Source organism: Mobula birostris, chromosome 30, assembly GCF_030028105.1.
Source record: "Mobula birostris isolate sMobBir1 chromosome 30, sMobBir1.hap1, whole genome shotgun sequence".
Classification (NCBI taxonomy): Eukaryota; Metazoa; Chordata; class Chondrichthyes; order Myliobatiformes; family Myliobatidae; genus Mobula; species Mobula birostris.
In genome coordinates, this window is record NC_092399.1 from 40,006,221 (window position 1) to 40,027,809 (window position 21,589).

Sequence of the window (21,589 nt, forward strand, 5' to 3'; positions counted from 1 at the left end):
CGTGCTGCTCTCTGGATGTGAATCCATTGTTTTATTTCCTACCAGGAAATATCTTTCAAGGTCACTAGGAGCTGAAGTAAATCGTACAAAGCGACTGAATTGCAGAGCTGTGCTGAGGCTGGGAAAGCCCACACATCTGGTTAGTAGACAGGGCTGGGAAGAGTTCTGCCCCTTCGCCTGGTGTGGATCCGTGCACACATGTCTGCTTGTGTTTTTTAATAATTATACTTTGTCCATCTGCGTTTCCTGAAGTTCCTGTTGTTCCTGAGTCTCAGAATGAGGATTAGGGTTATCCAGTTGTAAAACCAGACACTTGGGCAATTACATGTTGGTTTGTTGCTTACTTGGACTGGGTCCCAGTGATATAATCTTACATTGGAGCTTGTGTGTGCTTTCATAAATCTGTGTTTGAATTCCACCCAGGGCGATTCTGGAGAGCCTGGTCCAAAAGGAGAGAAGGTACGTTTATTAATCGTTCTAAGTATCCTATTTATGTTACTTCAGATAAATTTACAAAGTGAATACTGGTTAATTAGGACACATCAGAAGGCAGTGGAGGCCAATTCTCTGGATGCTTTCAAGAAGGAGCTAGATAGGTATCTTATGGATAGGGGAATCAAGGGTCATGGGGACAAGGCAGGAACTGGGTATTGATAGTAGATGATCAGCCATGATCTCAGAATGGCGGTGCAGACTCGAAGGGCCGAATGGTCTACTTCTGCACCTATTGTCTATTGTCTATTGTTTATCAGGACCAGTACATTTTGGGCAAATTAAGTAGCTGTGCTAATTAGCCGAAGTTTCATGGAAACGGTTAAAAGGCATAAAAAAAGACAAACTACCACTTAACTGAGTAACAAGTTGTGTATTCAAATGAAATACAGAACAAATTAGTACACCATCAAAACTACTCCAGGAATGCAAAACTGCATTTGTTCCTAATAGTTATTGATGCAAGGGTCTTTGCCCCACTGACCCCTGTTGCCTAGGGTGAATAGCTGTCAACCCCGCAAAACAGTGCAATTACTTTGGTGCGGATAAGGTGTGAGTCGCCCAATGATCAGCCACGACACAACACGCCACGACTTCAGGTTTTTAGATAATTGGGCTTTGTTCCAGGGAAGGTGGGATCTGTTCCGACGGGACCGTTTACACCTGAACTGGAGGGTTACTAACATTCTTGCACGAAAGTTTGCTAGTGCTGCTTGGGGGGGTTTAAACTAAATTTGCAGGGGGCAGGGATCCAGAATGTGAGAGAGGATAGCGAGATGAAGTATAAAGGACAGGTGGGGACTACACGGTTCCGGAATATTAAGTGTGAAGTAGAGAAAGGTGAGGTGGAACGAGTGATAAGGAGGATACATGTGCAGAGGGATGGTCTGACGGACCATGGACTTAAATGTGCAGAAAGAGTAAGTAAATTTAAGAAGGATAACAAAATTCAAGGGGCGTATAGCCCGGTGAGGGTTCGGGGAGCTGGGTTATGCACAATGGGAAGCGATTTAAACAGAGAGGAGAAATGGGTTAAAAATTCTATATCTGAATGCACGAAGTGTCAGAAATAAGGCGGATGAGCTTGAAGCTCAGGTGCGAATGGGTAACTATGATGTTGTTGGGATAACGGAGACATGGCTGCAGGGGGATCAGACCTGGGAATTGAATGTACAAGGGTATACGTGCTATCGAAGGGACAGAAAGGTGGGCAGAGGGGGTGGTGTGGCCCTGTTGGTGAGGAATGAGATTCAGTCCCTTGCAAGGGGGGGCATAGAATCAGGAGAAGTAGAGTCAGTGTGGATAGAACTGAGGAACAGTAAGAGCAAAAAGACCCTAATAGGTGTTCTCTACAGGCCCCCAAGCAGTAGCATGGATATTGGGTGCAAGTTGAATAGGGAATTGACAATGGCATGTGGCAAAGGAAATGTCGCAGTAGTTATGGGGGATTTCAACATGCAGGTGAACTGGGAAAATCAGGTTGGTACCGGACCCCAGGATAGGGAGTTTGTAGAGTGCCTACGGGATGCATTTTTGGAGCAGCTTGTACGAGAGCCGACCAGGGATAAGGCTATTCTGGATTTAGTGTTGTGCAATGAACAGGATTTGATAAGTGATCTTGAAGTAAAGGAGCCATTAGGAGGTAGTGACCATAATATGATAAGTTTTTATCTGCAAGTTGAGAGGGATAAGGGCAGATCAGAAGTGTCAGTATTGCAGTTGAACAAAGGAGACTATGGAGCCATGAGGGAGGAGCTGGCCAAAGTTGACTGGCCGGATATCCTAGCAGAAAAGACAGTGGAACAGCAATGGCAGGTATTCTTGGGAATAATGCACAAGGTGCAAAATCAGTTCATCCCCCGGAGCAGGAAGGATTCAAAGGGGGGAAAGTGGCCACAGTGGTTGACAAAGGAAGTCAGAGATAGCATAGCATTAAAAAAGAAGTATAACAGAGCTAAGGTGAGTGGGAAGATGGATGATTGGGAAATTTTTAAGGAGCAACAGAACTTAACTAAAAAGGCAATACGGGGAGAAAAAATGAGGTATGAACGCAAGCTAGCTAGGAATATAAAGGAGGATAGCAAAAGTTTTTTAGGTATGTGAAGAGAAGAAAGATAGTTAAGAACAATGTTGGGCCCTTGAAGAATGAATTGGGAGAAATTGTTATGGGAAATAGAGAAATGGCAGACGAATTTAATAAGTACTTTGGATCTGTCTTCACTAGGGAAGACACAAGCAATCTCCCAGATGTATGGATGGGCCAAGGACATAGGGTAACAGAGGAAATGAAACAGATTGACATTAGGAAGGAAACGGTGATGAGAAGACTGATGGGACTGAAGGCTAACAAATCCCCAGGTCCAGATGGTCTGCATCCTAGGGTACTAAAGGAGGTGGCTCTGGAAATTGTGGATGCATTGGTGATCATTTTCCAATGTTCGTTAGATTCAGGATCTGTTCCGGAGGATTGGCAAATGGGTAATGTTATCCCACTTTTTAAGAAAGGAGGGAGGGAGAAAACAGAGAACATTGCCTAACATCAGTAGTGGGGAAGATGCTAGAGTCCATTATTAAAGATGAAATAGCGGCATATCTTGATAGCGGTGATAGGATTGGGCTGAGCCAGCATGGATTTACCAAGGGCAAATCATGCTTGACTAATCTATTGGAGTTTTTCGAGGATGTAACCAGGAAGATAGACGCGGTAGGGGTAGGTCATTTAGGACAGAGTTGAGGAGGAACTTCTTCTCCCAGATAGTTGTGGAGGTGTGGAACGCGCTGCCTCAGAAGGCAGTGGAGGCCAATTCTCTGGGTGCTTTCAAGAAGGAGCTAGATAGGTATCTTATGGATAGGGAAATCAAGGGTTATGGGGACAAGGCAGGAACCGGGTGTTGATAGTAGATGATCAGCCATGATCTCAGAATGGCGGTGCAGGCTCGAAGGGCCGAATGGTCTACTTCTGCACCTATTGTCTATTGTAAATATGAAACAATATACAAAGTGCGAGTAAAGGATTATACTTTACAGCAAATTTTTGGTGATGGGTTAGTAGAAACAACTACAAGAAAAGGCACCACATAAGTAACTTATCAGTCTTGTGCACATAATATTTTAATACGTTGGCGCTTGTGCCTCCGATTCCATCCACAACATCCTTCCGAGACTCCGGCCACCCTCCGAACCCCTGAGGTCCAGTGTCCACTGCCCAGGAATCCCTGTCGGTTCCTCACACGTCCATCCTCTCTGCTTGCCTCCTGAAAAAGCCCACGCTCCTCAACTCAGCACACATACACAAGATAACAGAACGTGACTTCCATTGGCTAACAAATGAATACAATTTCCATTCCACTGTATAACCCAAACATTGCAGTTGCAGAGAACCCCTTGCTCAGCAGTTAACATTACGAGAATCCGTTTTAATATAACAGTTCAAAGAAGCCATTTTGGTAATAAGCGATCAACAGTCCATCTAGTATACTGAGAGCCCGATGTTGATTATATTGATTATTCATTATATCGAGTGTACTCTGCTGTATTCTTCTAATTGACTGTAAATGAACAAAACTAGTGCAGATAGTGGACTGCCTTCAGATAATGCTTTTGACGATTGCATCCTCCAAATCTTCATTTTCATTATAATATTCAAGATGATTAGATTAGATTATGAGGACACTCAGTCCTCGTTTTTTGTCATTTAGAAGTGTATGCATTAAAAAAATGATACAATGTTCCTCCAGTATGATATCACAGATACACAGGACAGACCAAGACTAAAACTGACAAAAACCACATAATTATAACATATAGGTACAGTGCAAAGCAATACTGTAATTTGATAAAGAGCAGACCATGTGCACAGTAAAAAAAAAAAAAATGTCTCAAAGTCCCAATAGCCCCATCATCTCACGCAGACAGTAGAAGGGAGAAACTCTCCCTGCCATGAACCTCCAATGCCCCAAACTTGCCGATGCAGCACCCTGGAAGCACCCGACTCTGAGTCCGTCCGCAAACGTCAAGCCTCCGACCAGCCCCTCCGACACAGCCTCTCCGAGCACCATCCTCTGCCGAGCACTCCGATCCCGTCCCGGCCGCTGAGCAACAAGCAAAGCCGAGGACTCGGGGCCTTCCCCTCCGGAGATTTTGGATCACACAGTAGCAGTGGCAGTGAAACAGGCATTTCAGAAGTTTCACCAGGTGTTCCTCCGTGCTCTCACGTCTGCCTCCATCAAATTAGGATTGTGCACGGCACCCTACTTGACAGATAACAGATATTTATCACCAGAGTGGCCACTGTGCGCTGCGTTGCGCCGCCATCTTCTCCATCAGATGACTGTCGATACTTTCAAATTCTTCATAGTTCCTAACTTAGTGAATTAGTGAAATGGTTTCATTTTTACTCCTATCACAAACAAGATAAAATCTGCAGATGCTGGAAATCCAGGTAATACACACAATATGCTGGAGGAGCTCAGCAGGCCAAGCAGCACCGATGGAAAAAGAGTACAGTCGATGTTTTGGGCAGAGTCCTGCTAATGGGTCTCGGCCTGAAATGTCAACTGCAATCTCTTCATAGATGCTTCCTGGCCTATTGAGTTACTTCATTTTTACTCTGACCATAGAAACCATAGAAACTACAGCACAGAAACAGGCCTTTTGGCCCTTCTTGGCTGTGCAGAACCGTTTTCTGCCTAGTCCCACTGACCTGCACACGGACCATATCCCTCCATACACTTCCCATCCATGTATCTGTCCAATTTATTCTTAAATGTTAAAAAAAGAACCCGCATTTACCACCTCGTCTGGAAGCTCATTCCATACTCCCAACACTCTTTGTGTGAAGAAGCCCCCCCCAATGTTCCCTTTAAACTTTTCCCCCCTCATCCTTAACCCATGTCCTCTGGTTTTTTTCTCCCCTTGCCTCAGTGGAAAAAGCCTGCTTGCATTCACTCTATCTATACCCATCATAATTTTATATACCTCATTATATCTCCCCTCATTCTTCTACGCTCCAGGGAATAAAGTCCTAACCTATTCAACCATCTCTGGCATCTCCAAGCCTAAATGCTTGAAATTGCACTGAACAAAATACTGTAGTTTTGAATTGCGTTACTGCTTATTTCTCACCAACTATCAGTGACAAAAATCACTGCTTCTTGAACAGAAACACATAAAACTGACACTGCTTAAAAACTGGCCACCTAGTGCAAGCAACAGACAGTAGTTAGAAACGGTTCGACAGCAGTCTCCTGTCCTAATTAAGCACCACAGTGTCCCACATAAACAAAGGGAATCCTGGCTATTTTCTTGATTAGTTTTTGCTCTTCAAGAGTTGTCCCAAATACGTGGCTGCCCTGATTAAGCAGTGGCTCAATGAACCTGAATGCACTGTATTCCCTTGAACAGTCAGAAATACAAAGTCCATTTTGTTTCAGAGCCATGACTGATAAACAGTGATAATTGATGTGCAGAGGAAAACATATTCATGAACAACTTGTTATAATATAGAATGCCTTGTCTGAAAAGTTGGGGCAATCAATACTTTGCAAGAGGGAGCATCCATGGAAGAGGCCGAGAACCTTTGTCAGAAATGAAAAAGACTCCACTCTTCCTCACCTCTGATAACAAGGCTCAGACTGGAAACTCTCCCCACAGATGCTGCCTGACCTGCTGAATGCATTCCACATTTTCTGCTTTTATTTTGGATTTCCAGCACCAGATATTCAAGAGGGAATTGAATATTACTGACAGGGCTGTGGAGAAAGTGGGGCTAATACGATAACATTTGATGTGAGAGTGATGAGTTACATCATACTGGGACATCTACACCTCAGCTGCTGATATATCACAGAGAGAGGTAGATGCCCTTCAGCCCAGTGGCTCTGTACCAACTATTTACACTATTCCTGGTCTAACCCCATTTGTAATTCTCCCAGCGTTTTCATTACCACCAAACTTTACAATTCACCTATGCACTGGGTGCGATTTACAGTGGCTAATTATCCACCAAGCCTCACATTGTTAGAGTACAAGGGAGGGGGCAGCCTACATAGTCAAGGGGAGAATATGCAAACTCTACAGAGACAGCATCCACATGTGTGGCGTTGTGAGACAGCGGTGCTGCCCTACTGAATGGTTCTGTGAATCATTTATGTGGAATGGGCTCCTCTATGGTTCTGGCTTCTTTAGAGTAGCACTTACTAATTTAGAGAATCTGACGAACGAGCGAGTGGGCACATGGCAGCAATCTGATATCAGCAGAGCTAGGCTTGTCCCACACGACTGGTAATCCCCACTTTGAGGAATTACGCCCCAGAAGTTGCATCATGTTGTGGTGAGAGGCAATCTGTTAAAATAGCACTGCAGAAGCTAATCTTCCTCAGTTACGTATAAAATAATTGGAATAGCAAGAATATCAGACAAATTTGAGGCAGTGCAGTTTACTGTGCATACAACTAAAATTGCAGAATTTATTGCCTTTGTTCCAGAAGAGACGGTCAAGAGGAACCATCCACACACTCTACAGAAGGGGTGCTCTGTAGCTGAAAATGTACATACCTCAGTGGAACAACCTTGTGTCTGGTTTTAGGAAATTTCTGTCCTCATTTTTCCTCAGGAATTTTGTTCTCCCTGACCCAAAATGGTGTCAAATTTATGTACAATGTCAAAATTGTTGTGCAGTGAGATGTTCACATCACTGGTCAGAAAGATCACAGTTCCACTCAACCCGGATTTTACTATCACATTACACTGCTGAGAAAGTGCCCGTTAAACTCCAGTCTCTGTCTTCACTGAGGTCTGCCTGTGAGCTAACATGAACCTGGACTGCTATGTCCATGTGTTCAGAATCAGGGTCTCTGTTGGCTTCCCAGCCGACAAATCGTCCCTGACTGATTTATCTCATGGTTCAGTGCTGGATTGGGGATTTCAGTGCTGGGTAAGGGAATTCAGTGCTGGATTAGGGGGTTAGATGATGGATTAGGGAGTTCAATGCTGGTTTACAGAATTCACTGATATATTAAGGAATTCACTGCTGAATTAAGCAGTTCAGTACTGGGTTAATGAGTTCAGTGCTAGAATAGCGAGTTCACCACTGGACTAGGGAGTTCTGCGATGGATTAAGGAGTTCAGTACTGGATTAGGGAGTTCAGAGCTGGATTACAGATCTCAGTGCTGGATTAGAGAGTTCAGTGATATATTAATGAGATTCCTGCCAGGTTAAGGAGTTCATTGCTGGATTAGAGAGTTCACTGTTGGATTAGGGAGTTCAATGCTGGATTACGGATTTCCCTGATATATTAAGGAGTTCACTACAAGATTTAGCAGTTCAATACTGGATTAGTGAGTTCAGTGCTAGAATAGGGGGTTCACCACTGGATTTAGGAGTTCTGTGATTGATTAAGGATTTCAGTGCTGGATTAGGGAGTTCAGAGCTGGATTAGGAATTTGAGTGCTGGATAGGGGAATTCCCTACTGGATTAGAGAATTCAGTTCTGGTTTAGGGAGTTCACCGATGGATGCGGAAGCTGAGTGCTGGATAAGGGAATTCACTGCTCGATTAGGGAGTTCAGTGCTGGAGTGGGGAGTTCAATTCTGGATTAAGGAGATTACTGCTGGATTAGAGAGTTAACTGATATATTAAGGAGTTCACCACTGGATTAAGGAGTTCAGTGCCGGAATAGGGAGTTATGTGCAGATTAGGATGTTCAGTGCAGGATTAGGGAGTTCAATGCTGGGTTAGGGAGTTCAGTGTTGGATAAGGGAGTTATGTGCGGATTAGGGAGTTCAGTGCTAGAACGTAGAACAATACAGCACAGTACAGTCCTTTCAGCCCACAATGTTGTTAAACCCTGCCTCCCATATAACCCGCCCATCTTAATTTCCTGCATATACCTGTCCAGTAGTCTCTTAAATTTCACTAGTGTATCTGCCTCCACCACTGACTCAGGCGGTGCATTCCATGCACTAACCACTCTCTGAGTAAAAAAAAAACCTTCCTCTAATATCCCCCTTGAACTTCCCACCCCGTAGTTTAAAGCTATGTCCTCTCGTATTGAGCAGTGGTGCCCTGGGGAAGAGGCACTGGCTGTCCACTCTATCTATTCCTCTTAATATCTTGTATTCCTCTATGATATCTCCTCTCATCCTCCTTCTCTCCAGAGATTAAAGCCCTAGCTCCCTTAATCTCTGATCATAATGCATACTGTCTAAACCAGGCAGCATCCTGGTAAATCTCCTCTGTACCCTTTCCAATGCTTCCATCTCCTTCCCATAGTGAGGCAACCAGAATTGGACACAGTACTCCAAGTGTAGCCTAACCAGAGTTTTATAGAGCTGCATCATTACCCCGTGAATCTTAAACTCTATCCCTCGACTTATGAAAGCTAACACTCCATAAGATTTCTTAACTACACTATCTACCTGTGAGGCAACTTTCAGGGATCTGTGGACATGTACCCCCAGATCCCTCTGCTCCTCCACACTACCAAGTATCCTGCCATTTACATTGTACTCTGCCTTGGAGTTTGTCCTTCCAAAGTGTACCACCTCACGCTTCTCCGGGTTGAACTCCATCTGCCACTTCTCAGCCCACTTCTGCATCTTATCAATGTCTCTCTGCAATCTTCGACAATCCTCTACACTATCCACAACACCACCAACCTTTGTGTCATCTGCAAACATGCCAACCCACCCTTCTTCCCCAACATCCAGGTCGTTAATAAAAATCTCGAAAAGTAGAGGTCCCAGAACCGATCCTTGTGGGACACTGCTAGTCACAATACTCCAATCCGAATGTACTCCCCCCACCATGACCCTCTGCTTTCTGCAGGCAAGCCAATTCTGAATCCACCAAGCCAAACTTCCGTGGATCCCATGCCTTCTGACTTTCTGAGTAAGCCTACCGTGTGGAACCTTGTCGAATACCTTACTAAAATCCATGTAGATCACATGCACTGCACTATCTTCACTCCTGTCATCCTTTTGTTCTTCACAAAATTGAAGAATGCCTGGTCACCTCCTCAAAGAACTCTATCAGGCTTGTTAGGCATGATCTGCCCTTCACAAAGCCATGCTGACTGTCCTTGATCAGACCATGATTCTCTAAATGCCCATAGATCCTAACTCTAAGAATCTTTTCCAACAGCTTTCCTACCATAAGGTTCACTGGTCTATAATTACCCGGACTATCCCTACTACCTTTTTTGAGAAGGGGACAACATTCGCCTCCCTCCAATCCTCCGGTACCATTCCCGTACACAATGAGTACATAAAGATCCTAGCCAGGGGCGCAGCAATCTCTTCCCTTGCCTCATGGAGCAGTCTGGGGAATATTCCATCAGGCTCCGGGGACTTATCCGCCCTAATGTATTTTAACAACTCGTATACCTCCTCTCCCTTAATATGAACATGCTCCAGAACATCAATCTCACTCATATTGTCCTCACCATCATCAAGTTCCCTCTCATTGGTGAATACCGAAGAGCAGTATTCATTGAGGACCTCGTTCACTTCCACAGCCTCCAGGCACATCTTCCCACCTTTATCTCTAATCGGTCCTACCTTCACTCCTGACATCCTTTTGTTCTTCACAAAATTGAAGAATGCCTTGTGATTTTCCTTTACCTTACTCGCTAAGGCCTTCTCATGCCCCCTTCTTGCTCTCCTCAGCCCCTTCTTAAGCTTCTTTGTTGCTACCCTATATTCCTCAATAGACCCATCTGATCCTTGCTTCCTAAACCTCATGTATGCTGCCTTCTTCCACCTGACTAGATTTTCCACCTCGCTTGTCACCCATGGTTCCTTCACCCTACCATTCTTTATCTTCATCACCGGGACAAATTTATCCCTGATGTCCTGCAAGAGATCCCTAAACATTGACCACATGTCCATAGTATATTTCCCTGCAAAAACATCATCCCAATTCACACCCGCAAGTTCTAGCCTTATAGCCTCATAATTTGCCTTTCCCCATTTAAAAATTTTCTTGTCCTCTCTGATTCTATCCTTTTCCATGATAATGCTAAAGGCCAGGGAGCGGTGGTCACTGTCTCCCAAATGTTCACCTGCTGAGAGATCTGTGATCTGACCCAGTTCATTCCTAATACTAGATCTATTATGGCATTCCCCCTAGTCAGCCTGTCAACATTCTGTGACAGGAATCCGTCCTGGACACACTTAACAAACTCTGCCCCGTCTAAACCATTGGAACTAATCAGGTGCCAATGAATATTAGGGAAGTTAAAGTCACCCATGATAACAACCCTGTTATTTTTGCACCTTTCCAAAATCTGCCTCCCAATCTGCTCCTCTGTATCTCTGCTGCTACCAGGGGGCCTATAAAATACCCCCAGTAGAGTAACTGCTCCCTTCTGTTCTTGACTTCCACCCATATTGACTCAAAAGAGGATCCTGCTACATTACCCACTGTTTCTGTAGCTGTAATAGTATCCCTGACCAGTAATGCCACCCCTCCTTGTCATGGTCCCTTCTGGCAATCCCCCACCTTGCCAGTTGCCTCAAGAATTGGGCCTCAATCACCTCATTTAGATTCCGATCATTCCCAGATTCCACTAACTGCACGCACCTGCTTCCCATCTGAAATGGCAGGATAAAAACCCTGTGACCACAGCAATAGGCTGCTAGTTCGTTGGTCGACTCTTGTGAGAGTAAACCTTGTCTCCTATTCCTGAGAACTGTTAGTTCTGAGCTTCGCATCGTCTCCTGGATACCGGCTCCCCGTTTGCGGTGGTGCTAATGCCTACGACTCTATCTCAGCATCTGTGTCCTGCACTTGGGTTCATCCCCAGCCACGTCCTTGCAACACTGCTCCCCTTTATCCCCCCTCTCTATCCCTTTTAAAGCACTGAAATCCAGGAATATTGAGAATCCATTCCTGCCCTGGTGCCAGCCAAGTCTCTGTAATGGCCACTACATCATAATTCCATGTATGTACCCAAGCTCTCAATTCATCACCTTTGTTCTTGATGCTTCTTGCGTTGAAGTACACGCACTTTAGCCCTTCTACCTTACTACCTTTACAACCTTTATTCTGTTTCCCTTTCCTTAAAGGAAAGGATTGGGGAGTTCAGCGCTGGATTGGGGAGTTCTCTGCGGATTAGGGAGTTAACTGATATATTAAGAGTTCACTGCCGGATTAGGGAGTTTGGTGCAGGATTGGGGAGTTCAGTGTTTATTAAGGATTTCAGCACTGTATTAGGGAGTTCAGTGCTGTATTAGGGAGCTCAGTGCTGGATTAGGGAGTTCAGTGATATATAAAGTTGACTGCTGGATTAAGGAGTTCTGTGCTGAATTAGGGAATTCGCTGATATATTGAGGAGTTCACGGCTGGATTAAGCAGTACAGTGCTGGATGAGGGAGTTCAGTGCTGCATTTATGAATTCACTGCCGGACTGGGGAGTTCGGTGCGGGACTGGGGAGTTCGGTGCGGGATGAGGGAGTTCAGTGCTGTATTAGGGAATAGACTGCCGTATTAAGGGAGCTCGGTGCCGTATTAGGAAATAGACTGCTGGATTGGGGAGTTCACTACTGGATGAAGAAGTTTGGTGCCAGATTAGGGGAGTTGGGTGCCGGATTAAGGAGTTCAATGTTTGTTAGGGAGTTCAGTGTTGTATTAGGGAATAGACTGCTGGATTGGGGAGTTCACTACTGGATGAAGAAGTTCAATGCTGTATTAGGGAGTAGACTGCCGGATTAAGGGAGCTCGGTGCCGTATTAGGGAATAGACTGCTGGATTGGGGAGTTCACTACTGGATGAAGAAATTTGGTGCTGTATTAGGGAGTAGACTGCCGGATTAAGGGAGCTCAGTGCTGGATTAGTAAATTCACTGCTGTTTTGGGGAGTTCAGTGCTTGATTAGGTTGTTATTGCTGGATTAGGGAGTCTCAAACTCATTGAGAAAAGTCATCTGACGGTTTTCCAGATGACTGCTGGATTAAGGAGATCCCCAAAGTCAGAGAGAGGAGATGTCAGCCTTCTGTCCTCAGACCTGGACATGGATAATTTCAAAGTTAGAATAAATTAATTTTAAAAATGCATATACTAGATGTCACAATATGCTGCATTGAGTTTCATTTTCTTGAAGGCATTGACAGAAAAATATTCACTAGAATTTATGAAATCAATGCATAAACAGACAAGCGTAATCATGCAATCAATGTACAAAGGAAGACAAACTGCAAATAAAAAAAAATTCTGAAAAGAGGAGTTGTAAAGTGGCCGGCAGATGGTAAATCAGTTGAGTAGGGGTGATTAAATTTATCCACATTGATTCCGGAGCCTGATGGTTGTCGGGTAATAACTGTTCCTCAACCTGGTGGTGTGGGACCTGAGGCTTCTAAACTTCTTGCCCAGTGGGAATTGCAAGAAGAAGACATGGCCTGGATGGTGGGTGTCTTTGATGACAACGGCAACGTTGTGGCAACGCTCTGTGTAGGTGTATTTAATTTCCTGCAAAGGGCATTCTTTGTGGTGAATTGATTCATTGATAAAGGGGTTCAGGGTTACAGGGAGAGGGTAGGAGAATGAAGCTGAAAAAATAATCAGACAGAACAAACAAGCTGTGCAGAATGCCTTAATTCTGCTCCCAAAGCTTGTGGTGTTGAGAGGCTGCAGGTCTTTATCGACTCCTGCCTGTTAAGCAGTGGTACATGCACGTATTTCAGAGATAATTGGACACCTCCAAATCAACACGCCTCCTCTGGCTACTTCCTCAGCAGCCTGTCCATTTCCCTCTGAGCCTCTGGCAGTCTTGACAACCTGCTTCCATCCAGTCATCCATCAGCAACAGCGGAAATGGGGTAGGGTCACCCAGCAGCGGCATTCTCTGCACCTCACTTCGGAGGTTCTGCCCAGTATTAGTTCAATCATTGACTAGTAATCCAGAGGCCTTGAGCTCCTGGCTGTGTAATACCTGTGGAATTTATACTTCATGGAAAGAGCAGGCTGCTAGCAGACTGATGTTCTGCGAGAGAGGAGATCAGTCAGTCTTACCCAGTGACTTCAGGCTGTTCACTGTGTTTGACTGTGAAATGGCCAGTGAAAGTGTTACAGTAAATGCTGGTTCTCCCGGGTGGACTCAATGCACAATCTGGGAAAACAGCATCGAGCAGTTCCCAGCCAGTGTGGCTACATCTCTCTTAGGGGTAGCTGAGCCAGTGACTCAGTGAATCCCAGAGCATGAATGGAGTCAGGATTGATACAGTAATTAAATGTAGTAAAGCCACAGGTAATGGACGGAGCTGTTAACCACCTGTTGTTGTGGATGATGAGGTGTGAGAGTTGGATAGCAACACTTCATAACCACTGGAGCCTGATCCTGCACATCCTGTCATTCCAACCCTTTACCCTAGATGGAGGGGTGTTTCTGTGCAGGGGTGGGGGCTGTGGGGGAGGTGGTGAAGGATGTTGCCACTGCGTGAGTTTGGATTGGAATCAGACCCCCTGCCGAGATGGGGTGGGTGGGTGGGGAGTTGTGTTCCATCCCAAGGCAGTGAGCAGCCAACTCCCATTGCCACACCAGCGGACCTCTCCAGACAGGCCCGTTGCCACACCAGCGGGCCTCTCCAGACAGGCCCGTTGCCACACCAGCGGGCCTCTCCAGACAGGCCAGTTGCCACACCAGCGGGCCTCTCCAGACAGGCCAGTTGCCACACCAGCGGGCCTCTCCAGACAGGCCAGTTGCCACACCAGCGGGCCTCTCCAGACAGGCCCGTTGCCACACCAGCGGGCCTCTCCAGACAGGCCAGTTGCCACACCAGCGGGCCTCTCCAGACAGGCCCGTTGCCACACCAGCGGGCCTCTCCAGACAGGCCCGTTGCCACACCAGCGGGCCTCTCCAGACAGGCCAGTTGCCACACCAGCGGGCCTCTCCAGACAGGCCTGTTGCCACACCAGACAGCTCATTCCCCAACTTTATGGAAGCTGTCCATCACAAACCCACTCCCTGCTTGTTGCCATGGCTACTGATTAAATCTGGCATTCAATCCAACAGCTTTCTGCTAATTGTGTAATTTATACCATGGACGCCCTTGTCAATCTGGTGAACCAATGGACACTTTTGTCCGTCCAGTGAAGCCTATGGACCCCTTCTCAGAATAAAGTATTTAAATATATAAAGAAAATATAAATTAAAAATATATAAAATACATTTGATTACAAAAGAAACTAATTATATAGAAATATACTTATCAAAATATCAGAAAACAAATGTGTGATATAGTGATATACATATGTGTTTCTCTATTAACGCATTAAATAACAAGTCTATACATTTAAAATATAAGCAAGTCAAATTTTATTTTTAAAAGACATATCAGTGTGAAGGCTGTGGTTGCCTGGCTTGACTGAGAACTATATATTGTGATGTGGTCTTTGACCTGCCCGATTGTTGGCCAGTCGCACGAGGGCCTGCAAACAGGAAGACTGCGACCACATTTCATCTAAAGGCAGGTCTAATAACAACTATAATTTCAAAGTAGTGATAAGTATGCCATAAGTGATATTTTGAGATACTTGTAATAATTGTAATGTGATATGAAAATATCTGTGATTTTTTATGACAAGGGCACGGCTACTAATAATACTACTGAGATTTATTGTCTACATTCATAATTGAAGGAAATGCTAAATTTCAGTTATAAATTAGTGTAAAAGAAAATGTAATTTTTTTCCAAATCAAGGTCACAAACCCCCTTTGAATCTAACCACAGACCCCACCCCCAGGTCAAGAACTTCTGGTGTGAACAGTGGGGCAAACACCTCGATTGGATTAGTACTGCCTAGCCTCTCAGCCTCTGCAGGGCTGAAGGATCCAGACCTGAATGGAGTCATCATCAGTGAGTGCATCATCGGCTGTTTCTCTCCATGGATCACATTCCCCTGGATGGTAAAGGAGGAAGAAATCAATCACTCATGGAGCTGAACTTTCTCTTTTGTCTGTTATGCCTCAGGGTGAAGCCTGCAACCTCTGCCCCCAACTTCCCGATGAGCTTGGAGGAATTGTGGGAATTCCTGGACCACCGGGAGCTAAAGGTGACCGTGGTATTCCTGGAGTTGGGCTCCCTGGATCCTCTGTGAGTAGTGGCAGGAGATGGAATGTGCTTGTGAACTGTAGTTGTTGCTTTAACCCTATCACTGCTTTACCATTGTGTCATGTGACTATCTACTCTGTGGGTTTGAATGTTAGACATTCCAGAGGTGTCCTGTAGCCTTCAATAGCCCTTCAACAAGCTATTTTTCTTTTTTGAGTTCCCTACTTCTCGCATGTTTAATAGTGTGTACATTCTGGTTCGGGTTGAAAGATACTAGGCACACTCAGACTACACTAGTGATAAGAAGGGGGCTGTGTAGCATCACAGTGGTAGAGTTGTTGGGATGTTGAGAGATGAGATCGCTGCACTGTTGGGCGAATGTGACAAACTCAGGATTGACCATGGCTATTATGAGGTTCAGACTTGAGCACAGGAGATTGAGGGCTACAGCTATTTCACTGTGTGTAAACCAAGGAACCAATGCAGTGGGGAACATTGCCAAAGGGCAGAGCAGCCTTAGAATGGAGGTCTCTGAGTATGTCCAAATGGAGGGTTTCAAAACAAAACAATAATGTTCATTTCCCTCCTGACTGACCTGCTGAATTCTTCCAGCATCTTGTATGTTGCTCCTTCTAGCTTCTATATAAACCCTTCTTGCTGTACACAGATCAAATAGATATACTGTATTTTCAAAGCCAAAGAAGAAGCTTTCATAAGTGCTCAGAGCAAGGTGTAGGTAACGCAGGTTGAATGGGGCCAGGTACCATGTGGCTGATGTCCTGTCAAACAAACAGGAGTAGAACGACGAGAGATTGATGAGGACAGGGCAGACAGTGTTGTCTACATGGAGTTTAGTAGGGTGTTTGACAAAGTCCCTGATGGGAGGCTTATCCAGAATATGAAGGTGCATGGGGTCTGTGGTGAATTGGCTGTTTGGATTTGAAACTGGCTTGCACACAGAAGACCGAGGGTCGTGGTTGAAGAGGTTTATTCAAGCTGGAGGTCTGTAATTAGTTGAGTTCTGCGCAATTAGTTGGATCTGTGCTGGGACGTCTGCTGTTTGTAATGTATGTAAATGATTTGGATGAAAATGTAGATGGGTGGGTTAGTAGTACCTTTTGTGGATGATAACCAAGATTGGTGGAGTTGTGGATAGTGCAGCACAATATAGACCAGTTGCAGATATAGGCTGAGAGATGGCAGATGGAGTTTAACCCAGATAAATGTGAGGTGTTGCACCTCGCTAGGGCAAATGCCAGGAGTCCATACACTGCAAGATCCTGAGCAGTGTTGCTGAACAGAGAGATTTTGGGATCCAAGTTCAAAGCTTGTTGAAAGTGGCTGCACAGATTGATAAGGTGCCTGCTTTTATTAGTTGAGGCATTGATTTCAAAAGTCAAGAGGTTATGTTGCAATTTTGTTGCCACATCTGGAGCATTGTGTACAAAAGGATGCTGCTTGGTTTAGAGGACATGTGCTATCATGAGAGGCTGGAGAAACTTGGGTTGTTTTGTCTGGAGCATCAGAGGCTGAGGGGAGATCTGATAGAGGTTTACAAGATTATGAGAGTCATAGATAGATTGGACAGAGGATATCTGTTTCCCAGGGTTGAAATATCTAATACCAGAGGGCATGTATTGAAGGTGAAGGGGGAAGGTTTTTTACTCAGAGTCGTGGATGCCAAAATGTGCTGCCTGGTATGGTGGTAGTGGCAAATGCATACAAGGCTTTTAAAGATGTTTGAATCGGCACATGAAAGTAAGGAAGATGGAGGGATACAGATATGGTGTAGCTGGGAGGGATCAGTGTTTGTGTTTTTGATTTGTTTTTTTAACTGGTTCCATAAGACCATAAGACAGGGGAACAGAATTAAGTCATTTGACCCATTGAGTCTGCTCCACCATTCAATCATGGTTGATCCTTTCTTTCCTCCTCCTCAGCCCCATTTCCCAGCATTCTCCCCGTAACCCTTGGTGCCATGTCCAATAAAGAACCTATCAATTTCTGCCTTAAGTTCACCCGATGACCTGGCCTCCACAGTTGCATGGGGCAAGAAATTCCACAAATTCACCACCCTCTGACTAAAGAAATTTCTCTGTACCTCTGTTTTGAATGAATGCCCCTCTATCTTTAAGCTGCAAACCTCTTGTCCTCGACTCTCCCACCATGGGGATATATCTTTTCCACATCTATTCTGTCTAGGCCTTTCAACATTCGAAAAGTGAGATCCCCCTCCTCCTCCTAAACTCCAGCCAGTATAGACCCAGAGCCATCAAACATTCCTCGTATGATAACCCTTTCATTCCTGGAATCATCCTTGTGAACCTTCCCTGGACCCTCTCCGATACCAGCACATCTTTTCTAAGATGGGCGGCCCAAAACTGTTCACAATACTCAAGGTGAGGCCTCACCAGTGCCTTATAAAGCCTCAACATCACAACCTTGGTTCAGCACAACATTGGCTTGTTCCTGTACTCTTCTAAAACTGTAAAATCATTTTACCTCATCCCATCAGAGAATGGATAATTACAAGTTTGGTGCCATTGATCAGAGATCGTAAGAAACACTTAACAATGATAAGTTCAAAAAAAATTGGTCTCAGCAGTACAATGTCAGTGGTTCTTAAATCATGCACGTCCGGTGTATTTGGTCCCAATTACTGACCACATTAGAGGTAATGTTCAATCAGCCTGCAAAATTGCTATATTAATGGAAATGACTTTAATTTAGAGGAATATGGGCATGTACAGAATCTTCATGTATTATGAAGAGGGGGTCAGGTGGTATGGAGGGAAGGCTGGGGCGGGGTTCTGAGTTGGATGATCAGCCATGATCATAATAAATGGCGGTGCAGGCTCAAAGGGCCGAATGGCCTACTCCTGCACCTATTTTCTATGTTTCTATGTTTCTATGAAACGCAGTGGCTGAAGCAGTGATACCCAGCAAGATCACATGAGCATGGGTAGTCTGAAAGTGAGTCTGCCAAAATGCTATGCTCCTTTGGCAATGAACTTTGTGTCCTTGCTGGCTACAGTAGTTCAAGAGGATTAGGGCCCGGCAAGTATTATTCTTTTGTTCAAGAAAGGTAATAGGATTTACCCTGAGAACTATAGACCAGTGATGAACAAAATATTGGAGAGGATTTTGAGAGATAGGAGTTGTGAGCATATGGAAAAACATCATGTGATTAGTGATAGTCAGCATGGCTCTATGACAGGCAGGCTTTGAGGAAATAACAAAACCAACTGATTGTACATGGATTTTCACAAGGGTCTCCTTGGTAGGCACATTCAGGAGACATGGGATCCAGGGAAAGTTGGCCGAATGGATTCAGAATTGGCTTGCCCACAGAAGGGAGAGGGTGGTATTAGATGAAGTGACCAATGGAGTTCTGCTGGTGTCTGTTCTGGGACCCCCCGCTCTTTGTGACTTATATAATTGACTTGGATGCGGAAGTGGAAGGGTTGATTACTAAGTTTGCAGATGACATAAATGTTAGTAGAAGGTTAAAACAGGACATTGATGGGATGCAAAGCTGTGCTGAGAAGTGGCTGTTGGAGTTCAATCCAGAAAAGTGTGATATACTTTGAACGTTTGAAATTAAAGGCAGAATAGAACTTAATAGCAGGATCTTAGCAGTGTAGAGGAACAAAGAAATCTCAGCGCCCACTTCCATAAATCCCTCAAAGTTGCTATGCAAGTTGATAGTGTGGGACAGAGGATAGTAATACCAAGGGAATTGCAAGCAAGCCTGTGGAATAACATGAAGGAATCACCTAAAGGATTTATCTAATTGCCTGGCAGTGACAAGAGCTGGGCGGCACATTAGGACCAGGAATCAACCGTTTACATAAAATATAGAACAGTACAGTGCAGGAATAGTCCTTTAGTCCATAATGTGCTGAACATGTTGCCCCATATCCATCTCCTCCTCCATTCTCATTCTCCTATCTGAAACACCTTTATTGTATCGGCCTCTACCACCACCCTGGCACTATATCCAGGCACCCACCACTCTTTTTTAAAAAAAAAAAACAACAACAACAACAACTCGTCTTGCACACCCCTAAGCTTTCTCCATCTCATCTGAAAGCTGTGCCCTCTGGTATTTGATATAATATCTTTATCCTGGGGAAAAGATTCTGTCTGTCTACCCTATCTGTATCCCTCAATTTTATAAACTTTTATCAGGTCTTCCTTCAGCCTCCAACACAGCAGAGAAAACAGTCCATGTTTATCCAACCTCTTTATTGCTAATAAGCTCTAATAATCCAAGCAGCATCCGAGTGAACCTCTTCAAAGTTTCTATGTCTTTCTTGTAATGGGGTGGGAGGAGAGGGATGCGAATGCGACCAGAACGGCGCATTGTGCACAAGTGCAGCCCAGCGGTGCTTTTATACAGCAGCAACAAGATGGCATGGCTTCCTTCCTCAGTGCCCCAAATGATGAAGGCTGGCATGCCATACACCTTCTAACTAACTACTTGAGTTGCCACTTTTAAGGAAGTATGGACTTGAACTCTGTACATCAATGCAGTTAAGGATCCTGTATACTTTCCCCTGATCTCTGAAAGTGCAGCTCTTAACCAGACTAAACTTCATCTGCTATTTCTTTATATCCTGCTGTCTCCTTTGACAGCCTTCTTCACGATCTGCAACACCATCGAATTTGTGTTGAGTGCATACTTAATTACCAACCTATCTAAATTTTCATCTTGTGTACTGTGCCCGATATACTGAGGTCCCAGCACTGATTGCGCAGAACACCATTGTTCATGGAATAACACTCTTCTAGCCCTGCCCTTTGCCTTCTATGGACAAGCCAATTCTGAACCCAAATGGATGACTCTACTCTGGGATCTTCTCAGATACTTTCTTAAAGTTCAATTAGACAACTTCCATTGCCTTACCCTCAATCACCTTTGTCACCTCCTTAAAAACTCAGTCAAGTTAGTAAGACATGACATGCCCACACAAAGCTATGCTGATTGTCTCTAACTAGCCCATGTTCTTCCAAATGTCAGCATATCCAATCTGTAAATAGCCTCTACAATAATTTCCCTACCACTGATGTGAAACTTGCAAGTTTATACTTCCTTGGATCATCTATTTTTCCCTTCTTAAACAAAGGAAAGACATTGGCTATTCTCTAGTGCTCTGGGACCTCACCTGTGGCTAAAGAGGATACAAAGATCATCTTCAAGGCCATGAATTTCTTCTGTCATTTAATAAGATCATAGCCAATTTGACTACAGGTTCAACTCCGAATTCCCACCTATCCTCAGTCATTTTGCCACAACTTGCTCATCAAATACCTGTCTAACTCACAACCATTTAAAGAGATTTTTAAAGACTTGTTGCCCTCCAAGACAATCAGTTTTTCCTCATCCTTGTTTTAATACAAAACCAATTATTTTAAAATAATGATGCTCACTTCTAGGTTCTTTGATAAGAGAAAGCATCCTCTCCACATCCTCCTTCAGATGACCCCACTTTCAATCATGTACCCACTTTTCTGAATTCCAATCTGGATATGCCTGGCCGATCCAACTTTCTTTGTAAGATGATCCTTTCATTCCAGTGTTATAACAATATTAGAAGGATCTCCAGTTTAATAAGTTGGACTCTTCACCTCATGATCTATCGCATTATCATCTTGCACCTTATCATTTAACTGCACTGAACATTCTCTGTAGCTGCTACACTTCATTCTGCATTCTGTTACTGTTTTACCTTGTTCTACTTTAATGCTCTGTGTAATGATCTGATCTGTATGACAGTGTGCAAGACAAGCTTTTCACTATATCTCCTTAAGACTTTAGCAAGATATAACCTGCCCAAACGTGTCAATAAACCAATTTTAATTCCAATCCCAGTTCCAAAAGTATCAGTAGAGTAATTTGCTTCCTTTCATATCCTCTGTAAGGAAGGAGACCAGTACTGTAACCATATAACCATATAACAATTACAGCACGGAAACAGGCCACCTCGGCCCTTCTAGTCCGTGCCAAAATCTTACTCTCACCTAGTCCCACCGACCTGCACTCAGCC

The 21,589-nt window shown here is 44.4% G+C and overlaps 1 protein-coding gene across 1 annotated transcript in view; it reads left to right on the forward strand.

Annotated features, from left to right (window-relative positions):
- col16a1 (collagen, type XVI, alpha 1) overlaps positions 1-21,589 on the forward strand; it is a 401,818-nt gene that overhangs the window by 177,552 nt on the left and 202,677 nt on the right. The window contains exons 22-23 of the mRNA XM_072247276.1: positions 424-459; positions 15,459-15,581. Coding sequence (XP_072103377.1) covers positions 424-459; positions 15,459-15,581 — 159 coding nt within the window. The remainder of the gene's footprint in view (positions 1-423; positions 460-15,458; positions 15,582-21,589) is intronic.